This window comes from Ambystoma mexicanum, chromosome 14 (genome assembly GCF_040938575.1).
Source record: "Ambystoma mexicanum isolate Mex_15411 chromosome 14, UKY_AmexF1_1, whole genome shotgun sequence".
NCBI classification, from domain to species: Eukaryota; Metazoa; Chordata; class Amphibia; order Caudata; family Ambystomatidae; genus Ambystoma; species Ambystoma mexicanum.
The window spans coordinates 134,504,287-134,529,338 of NC_090940.1; the positions used below are offsets into that span (position 1 = coordinate 134,504,287).

The 25,052-nt window shown below is 51.1% G+C and overlaps 1 protein-coding gene across 1 annotated transcript in view; it reads left to right on the forward strand.

Moving 5' to 3' along the window:
* AQR (aquarius intron-binding spliceosomal factor) overlaps positions 1-25,052 on the forward strand; it is an 877,350-nt gene that overhangs the window by 765,363 nt on the left and 86,935 nt on the right. Inside the window, exon 29 of the mRNA XM_069638728.1 lies at positions 24,454-24,641. Coding sequence (XP_069494829.1) covers positions 24,454-24,641 — 188 coding nt within the window. The remainder of the gene's footprint in view (positions 1-24,453; positions 24,642-25,052) is intronic.

Here is a 25,052-nt window from a genome sequence, read left to right on the forward strand (position 1 = left end):
GTGCTGCCTGATGAGGTTGCAGCCTGTACAACTAAGCTCTCAGGAGTAGGGTGTTTTGACAAATATTCAGGGTCAGAACTAGCCACCCTGTATTTTGTTGACAGTTTTTTATTTACTGCCGGGATAATTTCCGGCGTTTCCCAGTTTGTCAAAATCCTTCTCTGTAGAGCAGAGTGAAATGGAACCACAGGATCCTCCTGTGGGCCCTTGTCCAGTATGTCAGTGAGGTCATCCTGCTGAAAGGCAGGAGAAGGTGCAGACCAACCCATAAATTCTATGATTCTAGACATCAGAGCTCTATATGGAGTCTCCGCATGTTCTCCTGGGTCTGGTTTGATAAATTCTGCTTCAGGAGAAGTGTCCAAGCCACTAGCTTCCTGAAGTGCATCCTGAAGATTTTTTAATCCTCTTTCCTCAGAGGCGAAAGTCTCTGGCTCTGGTGATGTGGTCCTCTGTAAATCAATATCTTGGTCTGAATCCTCCCTTTCCTCAAAAATCGAGGTTAAAGGGGGATACTTTGGTTTTTGGAATGGTATAAACCCCATTTCCAATGCAGAAGGAGCCATCATCACAGGCCTTGAAAACGTCGATGTCGTCGACACCGACGTGAAAGTACTCGAAGGCGCCGTGAAAAGCGTCGAGAAATGTGTACTAGGCCTCGAGGAACTCGAAAGGATCGGAGTCCTGCTCGAGAACGACGTCGACGTTCTCGGCGTCGAGTCGGAGGTCTTTTGTCTAACCGTTGGCTGTGGAGTAGCCGTGGTTCTTTCCTTCACCGGCGTCGATATCGGCGTCGACGTCGGCGTCGACTCGATCGACTGATGCGCCGATGAATCCTTCGACAACGGCGTCGATGGCGCCGACCTCTGTTTCGAAGGAGTTTTCGACGATGGCGTCGATGATGCTTTATCTCCCGATGGCTCGAGGCGCTTTCGGGTTGACTTTTCCGCCGGGTACTGCGACTCGCGGCGTTTAGATTTTTTGGGTTTTTTACCCGGGGTATCACCCTCAGCTGTCTTCGAGGGGGACGAGGCCGCTTTCTCGAAGACGCTTAGCATCTTTTTCCTGAATTCCTCCCACTCAGCTTGCGAGCTGCGTTTTGTGGGGCAATGAACTCTCTCAGGAGAACTCGACGAAGATGACGAAGGGGATCTCCTACGTCTCTTCTTCGAGTGTCTCGATGTCGACGAGTGGTGGGAGCCACTTCGTGATCTAGAACGAGAGTGTTTTTTATGGTGAGGAGACGAACGTCTCGACTCTACCGAAGAAGCTTTCGAGGAAGTTAAAGTTGACCTACCTCTCTCGAGCTTCCCCCTACGCTCCTTCAAGGCTTTCGCCGTCATGGAAAGGCATTCCTCACACTCCGAACTCTGGTGCGTGATTCCCAGACACCACAAACAGACCCTGTGAGGGTCCGTCAACGACATTTTCTTCCCGCAGTCTCGGCACTTTTTGAAACCGGACCGAGGGGTCGTCGGGTCGGAGGAGGATGCCATCGATATCGAGGTTAGATATTATATCGAGAACTGAGCAACGGTGTTCCGAGGCACAACGAAGCGCGGAAAAACGGAACTGAGCAACGGACGCTGCGCGCGGCCTTTATAGGCAGGATGACGTCGACGTCGGCACGGAGGCCGTCGAGGGTCATCGACTCGGCGATCATCGACGCGCAGCGCCCTCTGGCGAAAAAATTTTCCGAGGCCAGCAAAGCTGAAGGATTTCTATCTAAGATAAGGAATACGTCGGAGGACACAATCCCTTCGAAATTGACTTTTTAAATGCTCGCCTACACATCAGCTGCCACAAGTTATCCTCCAATACCATACCTAAGTCTCTCCCTCATCGTGTTTGGAGTCCCTGTGTAGCCCCACACCTGGATTCCAACAATGCTCCATAGAGGCGTGAAATGAGGCCTTTCATATCTGCATGCTCGTCCAGAACCCTCTCGACTGGCATGAGGTCTCTCTGAATATGCTCCTTCCATTTTTCTGACATAAATATACCCTTCAGCCTAAGATATAACAACACTGACAATTTACCTAGGCCCAGTGCCGCCTCCAGCTGCTGTATACTTGTGAAATCCCCTTTTTTTTTTTACCAGTTGACCCACCTTTGTCAATCCCCCCCTCAAACTAGGACTGGTAGTGCTCGACCTCGGGAATTACATCTCTAACCAGTGGTGCCCAAATGTGACTCATAGGGGAAGGCCAGGTAGTGATTCCATCCCCCTTTTCCCCCATGGCCAATACATCCCAGAGGACCCCCAAGATTGGATGGTCTCTAATTCGCCTCGGGAGGTTATTCTTTTGGACCCAGAGCCATTTTACCACTGTTGCCCGGAGTAGGTCTTGATTCTCCAGGAAAACCCACTGTTTATCTGGGTCTTCCCTCAAATGCGGAACCAGTGCTCTAAGTTGTGCCGCCCTGTAGTACATCATCAGATCTGGCAGGCCTACCCCTCCCCTTTCTTTTAGCAGAATAAGCGCCCCATATCCCACCCAGGGCTTAGAAACCTCATGATACGTCGCTTAGCCTCTTTCAGGTGTGCTTCCGGAGCGCGGATCAGGAGCATTTGGAACAGGTATAGCACCCTCGTGAGAAGGTTCATTTTTATTGCATTAAGCCTCCCCATACACGACAGCTGCCCCCTTCCCAATGAATCCCTTTCGGAAAACAGCCTATCAAACAAGGGAGGGTAATTAGCGTGGCCCAGGTGTTATCCGGGTCGTACAATGTTGACCCCAAGGTACTTCACCACCTCCATTTGGATTTGCAACCCCAAAGATTCCAATTCTTCTACCTTTCTAACACCATCTAAAGCAAATGGGAAGACCACTGACTTTTCTATGTTCACCTTGAATCCAGAGAAACTCCCAAACTCTTCAATTACCTTCATGGCCGAGGGAAATGGACTGGACCGGATTCTTCAGGTGCAGCCTGATGTCATATGTGTGCAGCCCCAGTTTAAACTCTATCAGCTACCCTAATACCCTTGACCTGCAGGGTTCTACTCAGGTACTCTGCTAATATTTCCATCGTTAAAGCGAACAGCAGGGGTGACAGAGGGCACCCCTGCCTCGTCCCCCTTTGAAGGGGAAAGGTCTGCAACAACCTCCCATTGACAGTGACTCTAGCCTTCAGGTTTGCATATAGCGCCTGGATGGCCTGCTGGATCCCCTTGCCAAATCCACATTTCTGGATTACCCCATGCAGGAAGCGCCAATCCACCCACTCAAAGGCCTTCTCGGCATCTATGGCCACCAGCACTGGGTTGCTCCCACTGCCCCACAGAAGCCCCCATGAGGTGTAGTGTCTTACACAAGGTGACGGCCCCCTGCCTACCTTGGATGAATCCCACTTGGTCTGAGTGAATGAGTCTCGGCATGATGCCCTCCATTCGTGTAGCAAGTATCCTAGTGAACATTTCAGCATCCATGTTGAATAGGGTGATGGGACAGTATGATTTGCCGCTCTCGGGGTCTTTGTCTGCCTTTGGTATGACAGTAATCAATGCCTTTCCAAAAGACGGGGGGGCTCCCTGTGGCCATGATATTAGAAAAAGGCCTGCCAAGTACCGCGCCAGGGGCCCCGCAAAGGTCTTGTAAAAGCCTGCTGTATAGCCATGCTCTCCCGGTGCCTTCCCGGGCTTTAACCCTGCTATGCTTTATTTTTTTTTTACTTTGTTTTTATTGAACAGGTTTAAACAATACAACAAAACCAGGAAACGCTGGCCAATCCTTGCCAATACCATTACAAAAAAAGGCATGTCAGAATGAACACCCCTCCCTCCCTTGCCCCTTCCACCCGCACATAAGCTTATCCGGCCCGCTCGGGCGGCGGACATACAGAGCAAAGGGAAAAAGATCAACATCAAAATACTAAGCAACACTTTACTCAACGGCTGACATTGTGGGGTCCAGGTCCATATTCGTAGAAATGGGCAACAGGACTAAAACCGGAGGGGAGATCTACTGGAAAAAGCGCAGGACCTCCTTCCACTTCTCCAGGCTACAGTCTCATAGCTTCACATTGTTCATTTAAAAGAACTCCCATCCAGTCCTGAACAAAGGATGACATAGCATTGTTGGTAATTGCAGACAGTTTTTCATATGTAAAGATGGTCCGCAACTTGTTAAGCCACTCCGCTTTTGCGGGAGCGGATGCGCACTTCCACTTTTGAGCAAGGGCAAGCCTTCCCGCCCTTAACATTGCCACCATTACCTTGGGAAAGGCTGACTAGTCAGAATCGGGCATAGGCGTATCCAGGCGGACCTCCAGGGGGTTAAGGGACACACCCAAACCCACAATGTCCTTGATCCAACTCAGCAACTCGGACCAATACACACTGATGACTGGACATTCCCACCACATGTGATACCATGTACCATGCTGTGAACACAGTCTGGGGCATGTCGGGGGAACACCTTAAAACATTCTAGACAGAACAGCAGGTGGGCGATGCCATGAATGAAGTATTTTAAAACTGTGTTCCATAGCGGAGGTGTACAATGACCCAAAAAAAAAATGATTTAAAGACCACCCTCCACATTGGCTCCTTCAAAGGTATTCCCAAACTTTCTTCCCATGTTCTTTTAAATACCTGTCGGCCGTCTAGGTTAGCAGTATTGAGAACGTTATATATTTTGGAGAGGGAGCCCTTCCTGGAACTGGGTTCCACCAAAACTTTCTCGAAAGGGGGCGAATCAGGTCACCCAGCCACTTGGGATCGGTAAGTATCCCTTTCAGGCGAAGATATTCAAAAACTGTGGGGGCCTATCGCCCAAAGCCTCAGTGAGTTGTTCGTATTCAATAAAGGCACCCTCGCGGAAGAGTTGTGCTGCCCTCTCCAACCCTCCGTCTGACCACACTTGAGAGTCACGAAAACCTCTAGAGCCAAGGTCGAAAGGAGGACCCCATAAAGACGATAGGGGGGATGGCCAGGAAGAGAGTTGTTTGTTTTCCTTATTGGGCTTCCAGGACTCCCACAGAGCCGCCAGGGTTGGATGAAACTTAAGGCCCGCCGGGAGGAGTTTGGGAGAGGTCCAGAGGAGATCCAATAGGTGCCTAATTGGTCCCTCATGTGTTCCAGCATCACTCGCATTTGTGCGGCCTTATATTATAACCTGAAGTCGGGAAGCCCAAAACCTCCCTGGGTCCTGGGCAGGGTCAAGGTGGAGAATTTTTAATTTGCGCCCTTTTGCCATTCCAAATAAAGTGGAGAAGCCTGGATTGTAGCACCTCAAAGAAGGACTCCGGGACGTGGGTGGGAAGGGTTGCAGAAAGATAAAGGAGCAGAGGAAGGACATTCATTTTGACTGTGGTCATGCGCCTGAACCATGAGGGTGAGGGGGGGGGGGGCAGCGTACCAGGTCGCTGCTAATTGTTGCTAAGAGCGGAGGGAAGTTAAATTCAATTACACGGCCCAGGTCCCTGGGTGTCACGCTCACCTGATTCCCACGGAGGCGCAGGTCTGGCTTAGAGTGCTGATGCTTCTTCAGTGGTGAAGCGCAGGACTCTGAAGATGGACTGGAAGGGCCCCTCTACTCTGGTCTTTTCTGGCTCGCAGGAATATTCCCCTGTGCGCGAAAAGGGAGTATTACCTACTGATGGGATAATGCTCAAGCCTCCCACTCCCTTCCAGCCCTCCACGATACCCTTCCACGATTCCCCGTGAAGTCTCACCTTAGGGTCTGGAAGGATGAGTTCTCCATCCTGCTTCTGATGCAAGGGCGCGTTGAAACCCATTTACTTCACTGGATTGAGGTTTCATGGGAGTTCAAAATAAGCTTGACTATTCAGGTAAGGCGCTGTAAGAGTTCTGTTGCAAGTTCAAAAGTTCAAGCTTAATAATAATGTTCATTGTCTTATTGCAGCAAGCGCTGATGCTTATGTCTTTTTTCCCCTTAGGGGCCAGGGTTTGGAATGCCGGAGATATGGCGCCGACCCGAAGTGAAACGTGCAGTTCCAGTAAATGACAGGTAAGTTCTGGATGAGCGTTCAGGTAATGTCTTTGCATTCGCTCATTCAATGTCCTTGTCTTTTTTCCCATAGGGGCCGGGGTCCGGAGTGCCAGGAAGCGGCAGGACCCGAAATGAAATGGGAATAACCCAACAGGTAAGTCTTAGAAGGAAACTGAGCCTTTCCTATTCCCTTCCTTCTCTCACCTTGTCTTCTTGTCTTTTTCTCTCTAGGCTCTGAGAAGTGGGTGCGGATCCGGATGATCGCTGCTGAAGATGGAGGCGCCCAGGAAAGGTGAGTGAAATGCAGCGCTGCAGCGATCGAAGCGAAATGCTTTTAAAATGATGTCTTCCCTTTCAGGATCGTCGGTGTGATGTCTCCGTGATGCAGCTTTAGCTGGTAAGGTCTTCTTTCTCTCCAATTCTCTCTTATCTCCCTTTGCAGGTGACCCAGGATGCTGACAGGCTTGGCTGAAGTCCAGATGCAGGAGCTGACACGGTGAGCGTCCAGCTGCGAGGAGCAGAACAACGCGAAGCGTGAGTTGCTGATCGGGCGTGGTTTAAATAGCTTTGGAAGAAGTTCCAGGTATGTATCCTTCCACTGATCAGGTATGTATCCTTCCCCGACCACACCCAGGTGGAAAGTAGTCCCACAGGTAAAGTAGTTCCATTCAGGCCTCAAGAGGGCCTGGATGTAGCAGCATGGTCTGCATCAGGTAAGTGCACATTAAAACACTTGAACACATGTCTAGCTTTATGAGCCTGGCGCCTAAGGCGCCAGGACAGGGGTCTACCATGAGCCTGGCGCCTAAGGCGCCAGGACTGTGTCCAAAGGGCCCCAGCTTGGGCCCGCTGGCACTTCCGTGGGGTGAATGATGCCTGCCTCTGGGGTTGCTGGGTCGGACCTGGCTCCTTGGAGGTAGGCATCATGACACTGGGAATGGAAGCACCTAAGTAGTGAATCGCTTCCCGTTCGACTCTAATTCCCTGCATCTCGGTTTTGCCCCTGGTTTCGCTATCGCCGACTTCCATCGGCATTATACAGGACTTGGACACATTGATTTTGAGCCCCGAAAATGAGCCAGAGAAGCCAATGAGGTCTAGTAACCGGTGGAGCGATTCCGGGAGGTCAGCCAGGTAAGCTAGTATGTCGTCCGCAAACAAAGACAGTTTAAATTCGCATTCACCACACTGCACTCCCGCGATCCTACTGTCCGCCCTAATCGCGATAGCGAGAGGCTCTATCACCAGTGCATACAGAAGGGCGGATAGGGGACACCCCTGGCGTGGTGCCTCTGGAAAGGAGAAAAGGTGTTGACGTGCACCCATTACCCAAGACCCTAGCCGTGGCACCGTTATATAAAGTCGAGACCCACCCACAGAACCTATCACCCAAACCCATTTTTTGGAGAACCTTCCCCATTAAGGCCCTTCAACATGGTAGAAGGCCTTTTCTGAGTCCAGAGAAAGGAGATAGCTCTCTAGGTTTTGCCTCCTAGCCTCATGCATTAAATCCAGCATCTTGGGGTGCTTGGCTTGGAGCGCCATCGATGTGGTCGCTCCCTTGAGGCCGCCCGTGGGATGCCCGCTGCCGCCGTCAAATTCTGGCGGGCTTCCGAGTCGCCAATGCCATCTACGGCGATCGGAACCGATACGGCACAACCTGGCCCAAGATGACTTCCGAACGCGGGAGCGTTCTCCTAGAACTTAGCGGCCGAATCTCTCCCCCGTCACCAACCGAAGAAATCAAGATGGCGGCCACGCTGGAACTCAGCAACATACTACGTACCTGGTGGTGATGGGGCTCTGGAGCTCCGGAGAAGAGGAGCGGACGGACCCGCCAACGGGGAGCCGTCCGGATCATATCAGGGTTGCCCGGAGTGCACGTGAGAGCTTCCTCAGGGGCTGCTGCATGAGACACGCTGCGCTCGCGGGCTCGCCTACGAGCGGAGCGCTGGAGCCTTCTCCCTCCTCTCTGCCTGGCCAGGCCCGGGGCCCTGGCGCACACACCAAGGGAGTGATGGGGTCTTCCCCACCCCCGCTCTGAAGCTCGATTCCGGCCCCCCGCCAAGCACCAGCCGGCGGCACTACGGAGTCACACGCGGGTGGTGCACAGAGGGATTGCAGACCCCCCCAGCGATCGACATACGGTGAGGACGGGGGGGAAAATACGGAGACCGCAAGATAATCCCTGCTACCCAGAGAAGCCTCGACCCCGCGGGCCATACCGCAGCGACACACCCCCTCCCTCCACGCAACGGTTGGTCGTCCTGCACCGGTCCTGACCCACTGAGATCCTCCCTGCACTAATATTTCCTGGGGCGCCCCGGCCCATTCATCCAGCCAGCGACCTAGACCACTGCGGGGTCACGGCTACTCCCACCAGCTTCTCTCTCACACTTATACGCTTGGACACTCCTGGGCAGCTAGTGGCGAAAGCACACGACTTGCCGCCCCAACAACTCACTAAACTCTGCGGGCCTGGAGTAGGGAAGGGGCTGAGAACGGTGCGCTCCCCGAGTGCCGTCTCCCACAGCTTTGGTCCCCGCTGCAACTCTTCCAGCCAAGACCGCCCAACACGATCATCATGTCCAGGCAAACAAAGGTTAGCAAGGGCGCAGATATTTCCACCATGTTTACTGCACCGGATAAAAGCAAGAAGCAAGATCCTCCTAAACTTACCCCACAGAAACCACAGGAGGACAGGGGAGCCCTCGCTACCAAAGGGGACCTGATAGCCTTCATGGCGGACAGTAAGTCGGAGTTTCGCTCATGCCTCTCAGAACTCGCCACCAAAGTCGAACAGACGAACCAAAGGGTTACGGAGGTCAAACAGAGGCTCGGAGAAATCGACGACCACTCTCGGGATCACACTACCACTCTAGGGGAAATGCAAAGAGCCATTGTCACCCTGCATCACAAATGCGAGATCCTGGAGTTTAAACACGAGGACCTTGAAAATAGGGCACGTCGCAACAACCTCCGCATTCGGGGCGTCCCAACCTCTGTTCCTGACAACAAGCTAGCGGACTACGTGGGACGCTTCTTCCAGGCCCTTCTCCCGGACCTAGATAAATCTCAGCTCTTGCTAGACCGGACCCACAGACTCCGCCCGCGTCGAGGGTTAGACTCGGACCCCCCCCCCCAGATGTCATCACCAGGGTCCACTTTTTCACAACCAAAGAGGCGATTTCGGCGATTAGCCGCCAAGGGGAGGAGATCACCTTCCAGAGCACTCCACTTCTAATTTATCAGGATCTCTCACCACTCACCCTTCAGAAAAGAAGAGCACTCCGACCCCTGGCATTGTTCCTCCAGGAGCAGCAGGTCTGCTACAGATGGTTGTTTCCAACGGCTCTACAATTCACATATAAAGGCACCCTACGCCGGTTTAGTCACTTGGAGGATGCAGAGAGAATCATGCATCCAACCTCGCCCCAAGAACTTTCCACGCCAAACCCGGAAGGAACTGAGGACTCTGGGCCGCTTCCCTCCCCAAAACCTAAACGTTCGTCATGGTCGTCAACTTAGCAGAGCAACAGAAAGAGATGAACAATGGCGCTCCCGCGCCCCCAGGTTCCAACAGCATCTTTGCCTGGACTCTTCTGACCTTACCTAAATACAGATCCGCCACCTTACGCTTGGACTGATGAGCTTTGAAGGCGGAGACGGCAGGCCATACCCACGGTTCATACTCACTCCAAGGATATTTTCCAACTCTCGTTCCTTGGAAACCCACATTACTCCATACGCGATGGGGCAGTTGGCCCTGTTGGCCAAGGGTACGCCCGTACTTACAATGTCGGTCTACCCGCCAGTTAAAGTTGCGGCCCCCCGTTGGGGATCCGCGTTAAAACCTCAAGTGCAGGATGGTATCATGAGATCTCACGATGAACATGGCAGCTGAATCACCGGCTCAAGACCCCCCCCCCCCCCCAACCCAAGAGATGGAGAATGGGACACCATTGGACCACCAGGTTCTGCGGATCCTCTCCCTAAATGTTAATGGACTGAACTCCCCTAACAAGCGAAAGGCAATTCTATTAAAACTCCAGGACGAAGACGCAGCGATAGCCATGCTCCAAGAGACTCACTTGCTGCCGGAGGACGTAATCCGGCTTCGCTCTCGGCTATTCCCGCTTCAATTTTTTGCCTCTGGAACAAGCAAAAAGGGAGGCACTGCGATCCTCTTTAGGAAAGACTTGAACCCGCAAATTCTGGAAACGAAAATATGCCCGGAAGGCCGATATACAGCAGTCAAATGCCTCCTAATGGGAGATCTATACACCCTCATCTCGGTGTATGCCCCTAACACTGGACAATCACACTTCTATGACTTCTTGGGCACGACGCTCGCTAGTTTTGTGGAGGGCCAAACGATAGTCGGAGGGGATTTCAATGGGGTTCCCGACCCTACTAAGGACAGGTCACACCCCCCGACTCCAAGCGATTTCGCCCAGGCACTCAGCCTCCTCCGGTTGTTCAGGTCCTTGGAGATAAAAGACTCATGGCGGGTGTTTCACCCCGACGAAATAGACTACTCCTTCTACTCATTCGTCCACCGCACCTTCTCAAGGATCGACCTGTTCCTGATCTCCCCGCAAACCTTCCCCTCTGTCAAAGAGGTTTCCATCGGCACGAGAGCCATATCCGACCACGCTCCAGTGATCCTGGAACTCCGGGTTCAGAACCCCAACCTCAATAACCCACGTAAATGGTCTTTATACGACCCGATCCTCAATGACATGGCTACTAGAGACAAGATCGCAACGGGGATAAGTAATTTCTTTGACGAAAACCCAGCCTCGGACACTTCGCTAGCGAATAATTGGGGCGCCATGAAGGCAGTAATCAGGGTTTCCCTGATTGCTCAAGGAGCGGCCTACCACTGGGACAGACGCCAGACCCGGATAGCTCTAGAGGATGAGCTAAGAGAGGCCGAGGCAATCCACAAGGAAAAAGGCGGTCCCCTAAGACGCAACGGATTATACGCACAGCGAGGAAAAAACTAGAAGCCCACTAGGCGGAACAAACCGCTCTACTGATGGCGATGGCCAAACAATCATACTACGCGAAGGGCAACAAGGCGAACAGGTTCCTGGTGGCCAAACTAGCCAAGCGGAGACGCGGCAACACGATCGCGGGTCTGCGTGATTCCAAGGGGGTCACATGGTACTCAGAGCCTGAAAAGCAACGGCTCGCAACAGACTACCTGACCCAAATCATGAAGGCAACCCCACGGAACCTACAACAACAGATGGAATATCTGCAGAAGGCCTCCTCAACCTCCAATTCGTCTCTTGCTGTATCGGAGAGACAGATGTATCTCCGATACAGCAAGAGACGAATTGGAGGAGCCCATTACAGGGGAGGAGGTTGAGGAGGCCATTAAATCGCTTAAAACACAAGCCCCAGGCCCAGACGGCTTTTCAACCAGGTTCTATAAACTATTCAGGCCACAACTGACCCCCCCACCTGTTGACCCTGTTCAACTCCTTCAGGGAAACAGGATCAGTGACCCCATCGATGCAGGAATCAACCACCATCCTCCTGCCCAAACCAGGAAAGGATCCAAGGAGTCTGACCTCCTATAGAACGATTGCACTTTTAAACATCGATGCAAACATATATTCAAAAATTCTGGCAAACCGCTTGAATCACGTCCTCCGGAAGATCATCCACCCCGATCAAGCAGGCTTCATCCTTCACCGGACAGCAGGTGACAACATACGGAGAACCTTGAACCTGGTGGACCTTGCCTCCCGGAACTCCCAGAAACTAGTCTTAGTGGCTCTGGACGCAGCCAAGGCAATTGATCGGGTAGATTGGACATTTATGAAACACACCCTAGAGGCCTTCGGCTTCGGGTCAACTTTCCAAACGATTGTTCTAGCCAACTATAATAGCCCAAGAACTAGCCTGAGAATCAACGGACACAGCTCAGCTCCGATCCCCCTGTCATGCGGAACCCGGCAGGGCTGCCCGCTGTCACCCTTGCTCTTCGCACTCACCATGGAGCCTTTTGCCCGAAGAATTAGGGGAAACGACCAAATCAAAGGTCTACAGAGTGGCCCCATGCAAAACGAAATCGCCCTATATGCGGACGATGTTCTGCTCACGATCTCAGAGGCCCACTCATCCTTGAAACATGCGATACGGGAACTCACCATCTATGGTGAGGTCTCAGGCTTTACTATAAACTTCGACAAATCCTTGGCTTTGGGCATCGGCCTCACCCCAGCAGAGCGGGAGCCTCTGACTGCGATGTGCCCGATAACATGGGAAAAGAGGGCCATCCCCTACTTAGGGGTCCACATCCCGGCTAACCCAAGAGACACATACAAAGCCAATTTCCCCCAGCTATTGAAAGAACTGGAAGGCGATCTGAAACGATGGGAGACCCAAGAGATCTCACTGCTGGGGCGCATCACAGCATGTAAGATGAACCTCCTTCCGTGGTTCCTATACGCCTGCGCCTCCCTTCCAGTAGCGATTTCCACACCAACTCTCAGGGATATCCAAAGGAAAATGCTGAAATTCATCTGGAAAGGTAAGAGAGCGAGAATCCCTCTCAGAACTATGCTAGGGGGCTCCAAACTAGGAGCGCTGGGGGTCCCAGACTTGCAGGCCTACAGAGTGGCAGCTCAACTGGCACAGGTCCAGGCATGGCAAAATATAACAAACCGCCCTAGATGGGTAGAGCTGGAACAATCACAAGTGCCCCTACCCTTGCGATTTCTGCCACACATCCCGCCCCCCCTCAGAACACACTGGGGAGACCTCCTTCTATCAACCAAACATACCCTTAGCTCTTGGGACTGGGCGCTAAAGCGAAAGGGAGTGCCAAGAGGACTGAGCCCACAATCCCCGGTCTTCCATAACCCAACATTTTCACCCGGAGCGAATGCTCGCAACTTTCAGAACTGGATAAAGGGCGGGCTGGAGACTATAGACCAGCTATATATGGGAGGGATACCCCTCACTTTTGACCAATGTAAGGAGAAGTTCCAACTCCAGGAAAGGGACAGATTCACCTATATCCAACTACGCCACTGGTGCTCACATCCCCAAACTCTACAAGCAGCAACACGCCCTCCCACCGCCTTGGAACTCACACTGGGAGACCTTCCGACCCGGGGCAGAGTATCCACCCAATATAGGCGCTTCTTAAGCGACTTCCTGACCACAAAGACCCGCTGCATGGCCCAGTGGGAAGCAGACCTAGGTCATCCAATAGAGGACCAAACCTGGGTAGACATATGGACCAAAACACACACCTCATCCACCTGCATGACCAACAGGGAATGTGCGTACAAGGTGCTGCTGCTGCGGTGGTATTATCCGCTCCTTTCGACTTCACCATATGAACCCACAAGTGGATCATTCCTGTTGGAGAGGATGTGGCCACCCAGGCTCCTTTTTCCATATGTGGTGGGCTTGCCCAAAGATCCAACAGTTCTGGAGGATATGCCTGGAGACCATCACACAAATTACCGGAACGGCGATTCCTCTGGAACCAGAACCAGTCTTGCTGGGAGCTCCGATCCCCGCGATCTACCCGCGCTCCGGGACCAGATCGAAATTACTGACACACTGCCTACTACTAGCGGGGAAAACGGTGTTGGCCCGGGCCTGGAAATCCCCAGAAGGCCCTCACATATCCCAATGGTGGACTAAACTCTGGGACATTTTCATTGCGGAGAAGGTGACGTCAGCACAGGCGGGAACTCCATCGATTCCAGAATATTTGGGCCCCAGTGCTTGAATACGACCAGCGCTTCCCCACCCGGACTTATAAACCTATCAGGGCCCGATGGATCCTGAAAAACCAAGAGAGCCCTGAGGAAGACACATAGACGCTAAGGCACAAACTGGGCAGCCCAGAAGGGAAAATTCCACCTCCAAAAACTAAGGGGTAGAGGGGCCAGAGGGAGGTGAGAGGGAGGAAGCCTGGTGGGGGGAAAAAAGGACTGGGGATCAACATGCCTGAAAAAGCATTGCTTGTAATGTTTGTAATTAGCATCCTGCCTTGATTTAAAATAAACAAAATTTTTAAAAAAATCCAGCGTCTTCCTTACATTGTCTGAGCCCTGCCGGCCGGGACTCAAGCCAACTTGGCCACCATGGACCAGTCTATTGGCCAGGAGTTTGGCTAGGATTTTAACATCCGTTTTGAGGAGAGAAATGGGGCGGTATTAATGACATTGGGATGGGTCTTTCCCCTCCTTGGGGAGAACCACGATGACGGCGGACATCATGGACCACGGGAGGATCCCCGTGTCCAGGGCCGCGTTGTACATTTTGCCCATGAACGGGGCCAGAGTGGAGCAGAAAGTTTTATAGAACCGCACCGTGAAACCATAGTCTCCCGGGGCTGTACCACTCTTTAGAGAGGAGACTGGCTCCAGGGGGACTGCCTTGTCAGAGAAGAAGCGGGGAACCGGCAGAGAATCTAAGAACCAGTCTACTATGGAGTAATCCCCTGAGTATTCCGAAGAGTAAAAGCCTTCATAGAATTGCCTGAATTGGTCTGCTATGGAGCCGTCCCTGAGAGTAGTCCCTCCCCCGCCCCCACCCCGGACAGTGAAGGGGGGGCGTGGACTACTCTCAGGGACGCTCCATAGCAGACCAATTCAGGCAATTCTATGAAGGCTTTTACTCTTCGGAATACTCAGGGGATTACTCCATAGTAGACCACCTCCACCCCAGAGGCGAGTACCTGCTCCCCTAATGAAGAGTCTAGCAGGATATAGTCAATTCTAGACAGCGTCATGTGCACCTTCGAAAAACAGGTGAAGCATGGATCACAGTCCTGTTCGGGATGTGCGAGTCTAATAAACCTAGTTCCCCATTAACCCTGTGGAATGTCGCAGCCAGCCTTCTCTGGAGGGGGGAGTATGAAGAAGGGTTGAGTGATTTCCTATCCTTCTCAGTACAAAGAACCATGTTAAAATCTCCTCCCACCAATAGGTTCCCTTCAGAAAAAGCGATAACCTTCTCCTTCATCTCCTCCCAGAAAAGGTCTTGTGCCCCGTTCGGGGCATAAACACACACTAGGGTGAATAGTTTGCCTCTCACATCCCCCTTGACCATGACATAGCGGTCTTCTGGATCAGTTGTATGCGTGTGTAGCGTGAAGTGGGCATCGGACGAAACCAGAAGGGAGATGCCACTTTTCTTCGATATATATGGGGAGGTGAACACGTATTGAATCGCCCTAGCCTTAAGCTTGGGGACTTTCTCTTTAACCCAATGCGTTTCTTGCACAAATTAAAAATGTAGTCTGAGCCTGGAGAATTCCCTTACTACCAATGACCTTTTATTTGGGTTGTTGAGGCCCCGCACATTCAGCGACCCCACTGTCAGCGAGAAAAATGTATCAGCCATAGAGAGAGAACAAGCAACACATTGCTCCACCTAAGGAGCCCATCATAACCTTTCTCCCACATACCAAAAACCGTAAGGCCCATGCATCCCACGAGGCCTAATGAGCCGAGACGAACGCCTGGAAACTATGCGACTCCAACTCGCCGCAAAGCCAGGCCACCAATGGTCTCCTCCTCTGGGCCCACTATAACAACTGTCCATTTGCGTTTCGCCTTCTCGCTCCGGAAAGCCTGGGAAGCGCAGGTTCCACCTACGCTCCCTATTTTCCAAGTCATCTATTTTCAAGGCGCATTTTTCTTCCCTCCTTTCCAATTCCGGCAGGCGCATGTCAAACTGAGATTCAAGCACATCCACAGAGGCGGAGTTGGCTTCCAGGGCCTGAACCCGGTCATCTATGGTATCAACCTTTTTGTCTAGCTTGTCCAGACGCACTGCAATGTCCGCCCTGAAGCCTCAGATTTCCTCTAGTAGGGCAGCCATACCCTTGGTGACGGAGTTAGCCTCCACAGAGTCAAGGTGCAAGGGCGCTGCCATGGCAAGACAAGGGGGTGAACAAGGAGATGCCCAGCGATATTTCTGAAGGGACTCTGCCCAACTCATGGAAGCTCCCGGAACCCCGCTGCCCAGCCCGGGCCCCTTTCGATGGAGGTCGGAGGAGCCAAGGGCAGACCAACCGAGTGGGCCTCTGGGGGACCGACCAGCCGCCCTGTGTCTCTGGAGGTTGGCACGCGGTAAGACACTCTGAAGAGGAAGGTTCCAAGGGACAGCAAGGTGGGGGAAGGCGGGGCAACAGACACAACCGGGATACTGGGGTGCTGCTCAGAAGCCCTTAATGCGCAGCCCCACCTGCGCGCTCTGCGGGAATACTGCTTTGCTGTATGCTGATCTGGCAGCTGCCGCGCACAGGCCAAGCGGGCTCAGCCCTCCCCCAACCTCCACTTCAGGAGCGAATTGGGGGGGAAGCCCAGTAGACCCTCTAACACTTTTAAAGGGAAGGTCTCCAACCCCCTCCCTTATGGTCTGGCCTGGCCCACCGACACCAGACCCTTCACTGCCAGGTGGCGCAGCAGCAGCTCCTCCACCCCTCTGCACTTCTTGTACATATTAATGTTATTTTTTTTCTTGGTTGGTATTCTTAATTTTTATTATATTTTTCCCTTTTTTTCTTTTTCCCTTTTCTCTTCTCCCCCCCTTCTCTTCACTTTATTCTCTCTCTTTCATTTTATTTCCTTTCTTCTGTTTTCCCGCTGTTCTCCGACAGGTGTGCGGGTCTAATGTGGGACCCCCGGTACGTGTAGCTGCGACCCACGTCGGGGACCCCCACACTGAGAGGATAGCCCTGTCCACAGTTCTGTGTCGGGCAGGGGAATCACTGGCCCGGTTCCATCAGTCAGGGCGGGGGAGGGCTGGGAGAGCTCCCACCCACACGCAGGTCACTGCTGAGCAGTCTCCCCGCTCCAGCGGGAGAGCCCAGGCGCCGCGAACGACTGGAGCTGGCCTCTCCCGCCCCCGACCTCGGCTCACACTTGACAGATCAGGAGTAGGAGGGGGCACTCCTGCGCCGGCTGCACCGCCCCTCCACATGGCCGCTCTCCTGTCACCTAGAGCGCTGCAACACTGACCTGCGTGGCATGCTGCTCCTCTCGATCTCTTCTCTGCCCGCTCCGTCCTCTCCGCATATGGACCCCCGCCGCCTGCCTAGGCACCCGCCCAGGGGCCAGGAGGGGTGAGGGGGAAGCCCCTCACCGGTGCCACATGCGGCTTAAAGGCCGCACCTGGCCCACACCGACAGGCTGCTTCAGCCGGACCCAAAACCCGTCCCGCGACTCAGGAGCCCCGCCTCCAACTTCACCGGGTCAGTTCTGCAACAGTTCTGAGGCTAAAGGACTCAGAGATGGACCACCAGGCGCACCGTGATCAAGTGCGACTGTGGGGGGGCTCAGAACTCACTCCTGGAAGGGTCTTGGGGGGGGCTCAGAACCCAATTACACGGCACAGTGGAGGAGCTCGAGCGGGATGTATCAATCCATCTCGACGCCCCCTGGTGGTCTCCTGCTATGGCTTTTAACACTTCCTCCTCTGTAATTGACTTGTCTAATTCAAGACTCTCCCCGCTATGGAGGCTCGGGCGGGGCACCTCTGCCTGATATCTTCCCTAGTGTTCCCTGAGAATCTTTGGAAATGCTGCAGTAACAGGACCCCTGTGGGGACTCTGTGTGGTCGCAGGCAGCTCTCGTGTCTCCTCCAGGGCAATTCTCTGTTCTTCCTGCAGGGTGCAGACCCCCTTCATCTATGGCTAGCGGCGGCAGCGTTACAATAGCTCAGCCTGCGATTCTCCAAGTTCAAGAATTCTCTGGTCGCCTTTCCTTGGCCTTGTGTGTCTAACCCCGAACTGCTCCGTGGTCCGAGGCTGGAATGTAGGCTCCCACTTATTAATTATTTATTTATTGTGCTACACTGTACAATTGTACTTTTAACACCGAGTAAAATAATCAAAGTTCACAAACAATTCAATACATTAACATTTACATCAGAGTTGAAAATTTCAGTCTAAATCAGTTCTGTTCACATATATACAGTACACTTATTACCCTACTAAAAAGATAGATCAATTATCCTTAAAATCTCTAAAAGTTGAATAATCAAGGTCAACTCATTACAATTTAAAATTTGCTTTCATAAATCATCTTTAGTAATGTAAACATTTACAGGTAAAATTTGGGACCTCACATTTTCCAATCTTAGGCACTCTATGCACAAATGCTTCAATGTTTCAATCTGCGTATTGCAATAACGACACAGTCTTTGGTCCCGTGCGATGTTCAATCGCCGCCCCAATATTTCATTTGTCAATAGTAGGTTCAAACAGAACCTTAAAATTTGGGACCTATGGACCCTTGACGGGTGTTTTCTCAAGTAGGGAGCCGGGGCATTAAAGCTTTTGTAAATCCACATAAAATGGTCACCATGTTAATTTCGACACTTTCGGTGTGAGACTCAATTCGATGTTATATCTGCATCCTGTAACATGTTTTCACACTTCAAAACCAAGTCATTCAAGACCCCACAACCGCCCTGTATCCTTACAAAGTTAAACAATTCGAGAGCTGAGTTAAAAGGTGGGTGTAGAATATGATTAAATAAATGAAGTTTACCCCAGTCTACCAACACATGAATGGGGAGCAAACCTAATTCAAACAGAATCCCTGATACTGGTACTGAATGCAGCAACTGCAAAAAACCGCACCAGAGTAGTCCCTCTAGTTTGGACCAATCCAAAATCCAGGACCTAGTATGGACTCCATAAATAAGCTTTGGACCCAGTTGCTGATTATATAATCTCAAAACCGGTAACAAAGAAAATCTCCCAAATTTCTTATCAAAAATTTGCAACTTTACTATTGCCCCTCAAAATTTTGCTATAAGGTCGTCCATCATCTCCAATCCTGTTACCTTGTCATACATAGTGAGGCCCAAGTAAACAAACTTTGTTACAACTTCTAGCCTTCCCGATTTCAACTGCCATGGTAACACTTTGCAGATTTTCTTTCCGCCTTTCAGCACAAGTACTTTTGATTTTTTTCTATCTAAACTCAAATCCAAGGTCCCCAAAAATTCCTACACTGCTGTAAGAGCTCTCTGAAGGCCTATTGCGGTCAGAATACACAGAACAATATCATCCGCATACAATAGATATTGGATGACAACTATTCCCAATCTTGGAGGGAATGAGTCAGAATTTCCCAAATGGCCTCCCAACCCCAAGAGAGAAAAACAGAAAAAAAAAATACATACCCCTGTCGTAGACCTCTGTTCGTATATATCCAGGGTATATAACCTCCAAAGGCATCCGTTCTCACCCTGATCCTAGTATCTGTATGTAGGGCCTAAAGGATCCCCACCAAAGCCGCAGGACACCCCCGGTCCTGTAATTCTTTTCCACAAGAGACCTATTTGCAAGGTCAAATGCCTTACTAATGTCCAAAAAAGCTAGAAATACAGGCCTTGCTTGAGTTTTTGCCTGAAGTGCAAGTAAGTCAAGGACCAAACAATTTGTGGCAGTACTCAGTCCCTGCCGGAATCCTGACTGAAAAACATTGAACACATCTGATTCAGAGGCCCACCTTTGTAATGCTTTAAAGATCATTTTAGCAAAAATTGTGTTTGAAGCATCCAAAAGAGAGATTGGCCTATCATATAAAGGAGATGACCTATCCCCACTTATGTTCGATCCTGCAGTTGGGCGTCTGCCCCCCCTTGCATGAAGGGTACTTAGCTGCCCCACTTCGTTGGAGCCCTCTCCCCGCTTGGGCTTGATTATCACTCCAAGGTGGCCCTCTGTTGTTTATGTTCCCAGCAAGAAATTATCAAACTAGCGGTGTTTCTCCCCCACTGTCACGTGCAATGCCAGCTGGAATCCTTGCACGGATTGCGTGGGTCCGGGCCCCTGAGTTCGATCACAGCGGCACCCCGGTTCATTCACATGGAAGCACCTCGAGCACTTCTGCCGCCGCCTCTTGTGTCCGCTCACTGGGCCTGAGCTGCAGGGGGTATGAGCACTCTGTCTCATCTGTCTCCAACCTGAAACACGGCACTGCTTTCCAGCACCCCCTGAGGCCTCTCACCTTGTCAGCGTTTGATGGGTTTACTCAGATGCACACTTGGTGTGCCTCTCAATGGCGCCTGGGAACACCCCCTTGCTGTTGCCCTTGCTGGTGCTCTGCGCCACTGCTGCCAGCCTGTGTGACCTCTGCTTACCTCACTGTGCCATCCGCGGCCGCCACCAGGGTGATGTCTGGTCTTCCAGCCTCCATCCCAACCAGTGCAGTCTTTGCAGCTTCTTTCCCCGTTCCACTAGGGAGTAGATCCCAGTTTCCCTGCACCTGGGCGTGAGTCCAGCGTCGAGACCAGGCCCCGTCCCTTCTATGCACAAGTGCATTGCCTTCCCGGGAGGGTTGCGCCCTCCCATGGTCTGTTCCTACGTGCGTGTCGCCTAGGGTGGAGAGCGCCACCGTACCAATCCTGGGGAAATCTCAACCCGTTGCGACATGAGGTATCGGGTTGGCACAGGTGTCTAGTTTCACCCACTGGGCCCAGGTGAAGGCCACGCCGGCGTCTTTCTCCTCCTTCCTCCTCCTCCCCCCACCCACCCCCCATTGGGCCCAGCTCTGGCCGACGTGGGCACCCGGGGCCCAGCTCTGGCCGACGTGGGCACCCGGGGTCCTCTGCACCTCCGGCTTCGACCCAGGCAAGGGGGCACGACTGCCGACAGCTCTACTCAGGCCATAGACACCCCAGGGCGGCGCTGGGCTACCAGTGCACCACCGGTGGGAGAACGAAATCTTACAGGCCCAATGGCTTGGAGAGTAGTGACATCTTCACACGTCCCTCCTGGTCTGCGCCCCCTAGCGGTCTCTCGTCCAACATCTTTAAGTGGAAGTTCTCCCATTCCTTTGGCTTGGAGGACTGGGTAGGAAAAGATACATGAGCCGGACGCTCAGGGTACTCCCTGGATCGGTGGCTCTTTTTCGTCGAAGACGACGATGTCCGTGCATGGACTCACTAGGGGAGTGGGACCTCTTACGATGGTGCTGCTTATCCTCCCTCCCTGCCTGGCCCTCCCCTGTGGGAGAAAGAATCCATTAGTAACATCTCTCAAGGACCACATTGCTCTTGTTACCAAAGTGTTTTTCTAACTTTGCGATGGCCGTTTTATATTTACTGGTTGAGTCTGTAGCCATAGGGTCTCTAGACCCATCCTGGTTGGTTGGGTCGAATAGTGTACCAACTATACTCAGCCCTTCCACCCCCAAACAATCCAGTAAAGAAGCCTCCTTCAAGTCATCATTGAATTTTCCACCACCAATGGCTCTCTGGTAGAATTGGAAGGAATCAGTCCATTGTTCCGAGGGTACTGCATGGTGTTCTTGAGTTGCGAGGGAGGGGCACGGGCCGGTATGTTCTGCATGGTGAAACAGAGGAAAAGGAAAATATAATGCTGTTGTGTTGAGACACTGTTCTGATTTCTTGCTCCCCACCCCCTTTTTTGTGTGTTCCGAATGTGTGTCCCCTTTGGCCCAAACAATTATTCAATTCATACAAAAGCCTGACGTTTTCAGGCATTGTACACGTCCCAAAGGACTGTCAGTGTTCTTTCCCCCACCTGTGACATCACAAAGGCTGTCGAGGCAGCTATGGTGGAATCCTTCTCATGGCTTTTCCGTGCTTACCTGATGCAGAAAGTCAAATCGTTTCCACGCCACAAGGGTCTTTCTTCTGGCCTTGGCTTGCCCTCTGTGAGCGTTTACGCCAGCTCACAGCGGTGCTCGTGCCTGCTCCCTTTTCAACCTGGGGACGGTCTTGTTCCTGCACAAGGTCCCACCAAAGGAGGCCGTAATCCCCGGCACCCTCTGCTCACTTCTGTTGGCTTTGCCAAGCGGCCAGGAAGCGCTGTTCCGTCCAGACATGAACGCCTGTGACCTACAGTGTCTTCAATGGCCAGGTGGGGCCGCGCTGGGTTTTCGCTGCTCGCCCTCCTTGTTGCCAACATGTTATGAAGACAAATGGGCACGACACCGTAGATGAGGTTGGGTTAAGTTTTAATCCAGCGAAGACCCCAGCTATCCGTCTCAGCGTGGTTGCTGCTTCCTCCAAAGTCCTTACAATTCAAATGGCAACAATTGTCAACTCTCTGATCCAGAACCAGCAGTAACATACTAGAACACCCTCCTTGCCCCTTAGCCACCAGCTATCCCCTTCACTTCTATACCGTAAAGTATCATTTGTGTTACTTTTGGACAATGTGTCATTGCCAAAAACAGTAGCCTAATATTTCTAATAGAAATGTTGAAGCGGAATTTATTGGCATCATTTTGTTTAGCTTTATCTTATTTGCACGCTTCTGTGAAACGGAGTTAGTAATTGTGAACCGTAAATAACGATACTCCTTTACAATGTCAAGTGGATAGGCATCCCACTTCCAGCAGTATTTCAAGGGGACTTTATTTCTGGTTATGCACATTCTTAGTTTTACTCTTATTAATTTCTAAGTCATTCATTTTAGCATGAGTACTCTGGATGCCTGAAAGACTATGTAGGTTGACTGGAGAGCTGTCAAGGGAAGTGGAGAGAGGTTGCAGCTGTTCAGTCTTAGACATATTGTAGAGTTTGAAGTCACCCATTGTGTCAGCAGAGGCATGAGCTGGGAGGGTTTTGAGTAAGAACTCAAGATCATAGAAGAAGAGATTGAGAGTTCCCAGTGGGGGGGGGGCATAGGAGGATGATGCTGGGAGGGTGTGTGTGTGCAAGGAATTGGACTCGGATATGCTCAAAAGAGAAGCAAGTGTGTATCCTTGCTAATAATAAGTCCAACACTACTACTTTTAAAAGTTGATGTGAAGGGCTATAAGGGTGACGCTGTTGTGGGGGTAATTCAGGTTTCAGAGATATGGCAATAGAAACGATTAGTGAGAACATATTCTTTAGGTTAGTTTGGAGCAGATGCAGATATGGTAGTAGTTTGGGTTGCAGAAGGGTGGTACTAGGGTAGAAGAGGTTAGTGGGTGGGTGGGTGTGTGAGATGTGGGAGAGAAGCAGCCTGAGTGGGGATTGGGTGGAGAATGATGGGTGGTGAGGGGGAGGCTTGCAGCGGACAGGGCAAGTGGAGTGAAGTGGATGGGTTGCAGGCCTTTGGGGGGGTGGGCAAGAGAGAACAGCAAGGAGAAGCAAGATTGGCTGGAGAGCATGATGGTCAGAGGATAATGGAACCAATTGTAGTGTGGACCACCGTATCCTAGACAACTAAATAAAGCAAGTTTAAATACACACGATCCAAAGTCACCGGAAATACAATTTAAAGCTACACACAGTACCTAGGTGATAACAAAAATGGGAATTGAAAAAAGAGCACAGTCGTAGGTGACCAAAAAAAGCAATTCATAAAGCACACGGTTCCAGGCAGACAGTCAATTTAAAAAAGAAAAATCACTTTAATAGTGATGGTGATATATGCATTCATGGCAGTTCCTATGTGATCATGCAGGTGTTGGAGGTATGATTCACATGATGATTTTGCATGGATGTAAATCTGGATGTATGGGGATTTAGGGTAGAATGGGTGACCCTGCAACTACTACGACCTCACAGGGCCAAACAGGACTTGCCCTTTTTATTAGTTGCTTCACTGAGATGCCAGGCGGTGTGATGCCTACGGTTTGTCTAATGTGGGCCTTGTTGTCAGGCCATGGCCAATCTGGAATTAGGATGATGCAGGTCAAGAGTAACTGCTCCCAAGTGGCTGCCTTTACTGTTATTCGATTGGCAGGTGTACAACCTATGATGTTGGTTGGGTTTCTCCTGCTGCAGTGGTGGAGGCAACTGCTAAACCCAACTACCTGCACCAATGATGGTGTTTATGTTAATGCAGTGCAGGAATTGCCCCAGCGCTACTTGCTGAAAGTGGCAATTCACTGACTGCTCTTGAACGGTTTGCAGATGGTGACCATGTGCAAACTGGCTTCATGCCTTCTGCAGATAGTGCAGCCACTGTCCTCCCACTTGTTGCAGGTAATGAAAATCCACTGGCTAAAATAGTGCGCTAGTACACTAACTACACTCACACAGTCCGCAGATAGTGCTGCTGCTCAGACACTTTCAGCAGTTAATGATATTATGGCACCATCATTTAATACAGTTCATAGACTGCATTCACACTTTCTGCAGATAGTGGCAACGTTCCACAATGATATACCAGACACTAACTGATCCTATACCTACTGCAAATAGCAATGGTTCTGTTGATTCAGTGCACATGATTTCAGTAATCTGCCAGTAGTTGCCAAGAATGTAGGTACAATTTGAAACAAACTGCCATTATGTTTTTTACAGATGGTCCATAGACCTTAACAAGCACAGGTAATAAACTGTCCTCGCCTTAGATGCAAATTGTCACTCTGTATTAGGTTGTGCCAAACTTGCTCCTTCTCAAGCGTCGGTGAGATACTACACATATACATTATTTGGATCCTTTTGTAAACGTGTGTAGTTAGTCTTCTGACTAGTATTCTTTAATGTTTAAAAACTGTTTCTCCTCTTTCCTTTTAATGGATAGAACCCTGAAGATGGGTTCAGCCGTCTGAAACGCTGGATTATGATAGGAGACCATCACCAGCTGCCTCCTGTTATAAAGAACATGGCATTTCAGAAGTACTCCAACATGGAACAGTCCCTGTTCACAAGGTTTGTTCGCCTAGGAGTGCCCACGGTGGACCTGGATGCCCAGGGGAGAGCAAGAGCCAGGTGAGAGCATAATAAAGTAATATGCTTGCATCCCCCAATATGTCAATTCTGAGGAAAGATCTTCCTTTGTGCTGCTTTCCCTCAATAAGATGTCAGCCTTTCCTGACATTTGGAGCTAAGTGAAGCCTTTTTTGCTCTACTTACCTTGCTAAGCTCATCTGTTTTGGGGGCACTGGTCAGTCACTATGGCTATCGGTGCAGGAGAAGTGGCAAATGATTTGCTTATTTTTCCTGCACACATCAACTTCTGTGAAACAAAGTGTCCTTATAACTTTGTTTTAGCAACTTTGTAGTTACTTGCATGATGTATCCAGGATGGACTGGTGGCAGCAGATAATTTTCTTTTTTATAGTCTTGTGGACTTTTCAATTTTAATGCTTAATGACAAGTACAGTACAAAATACTCTAAAA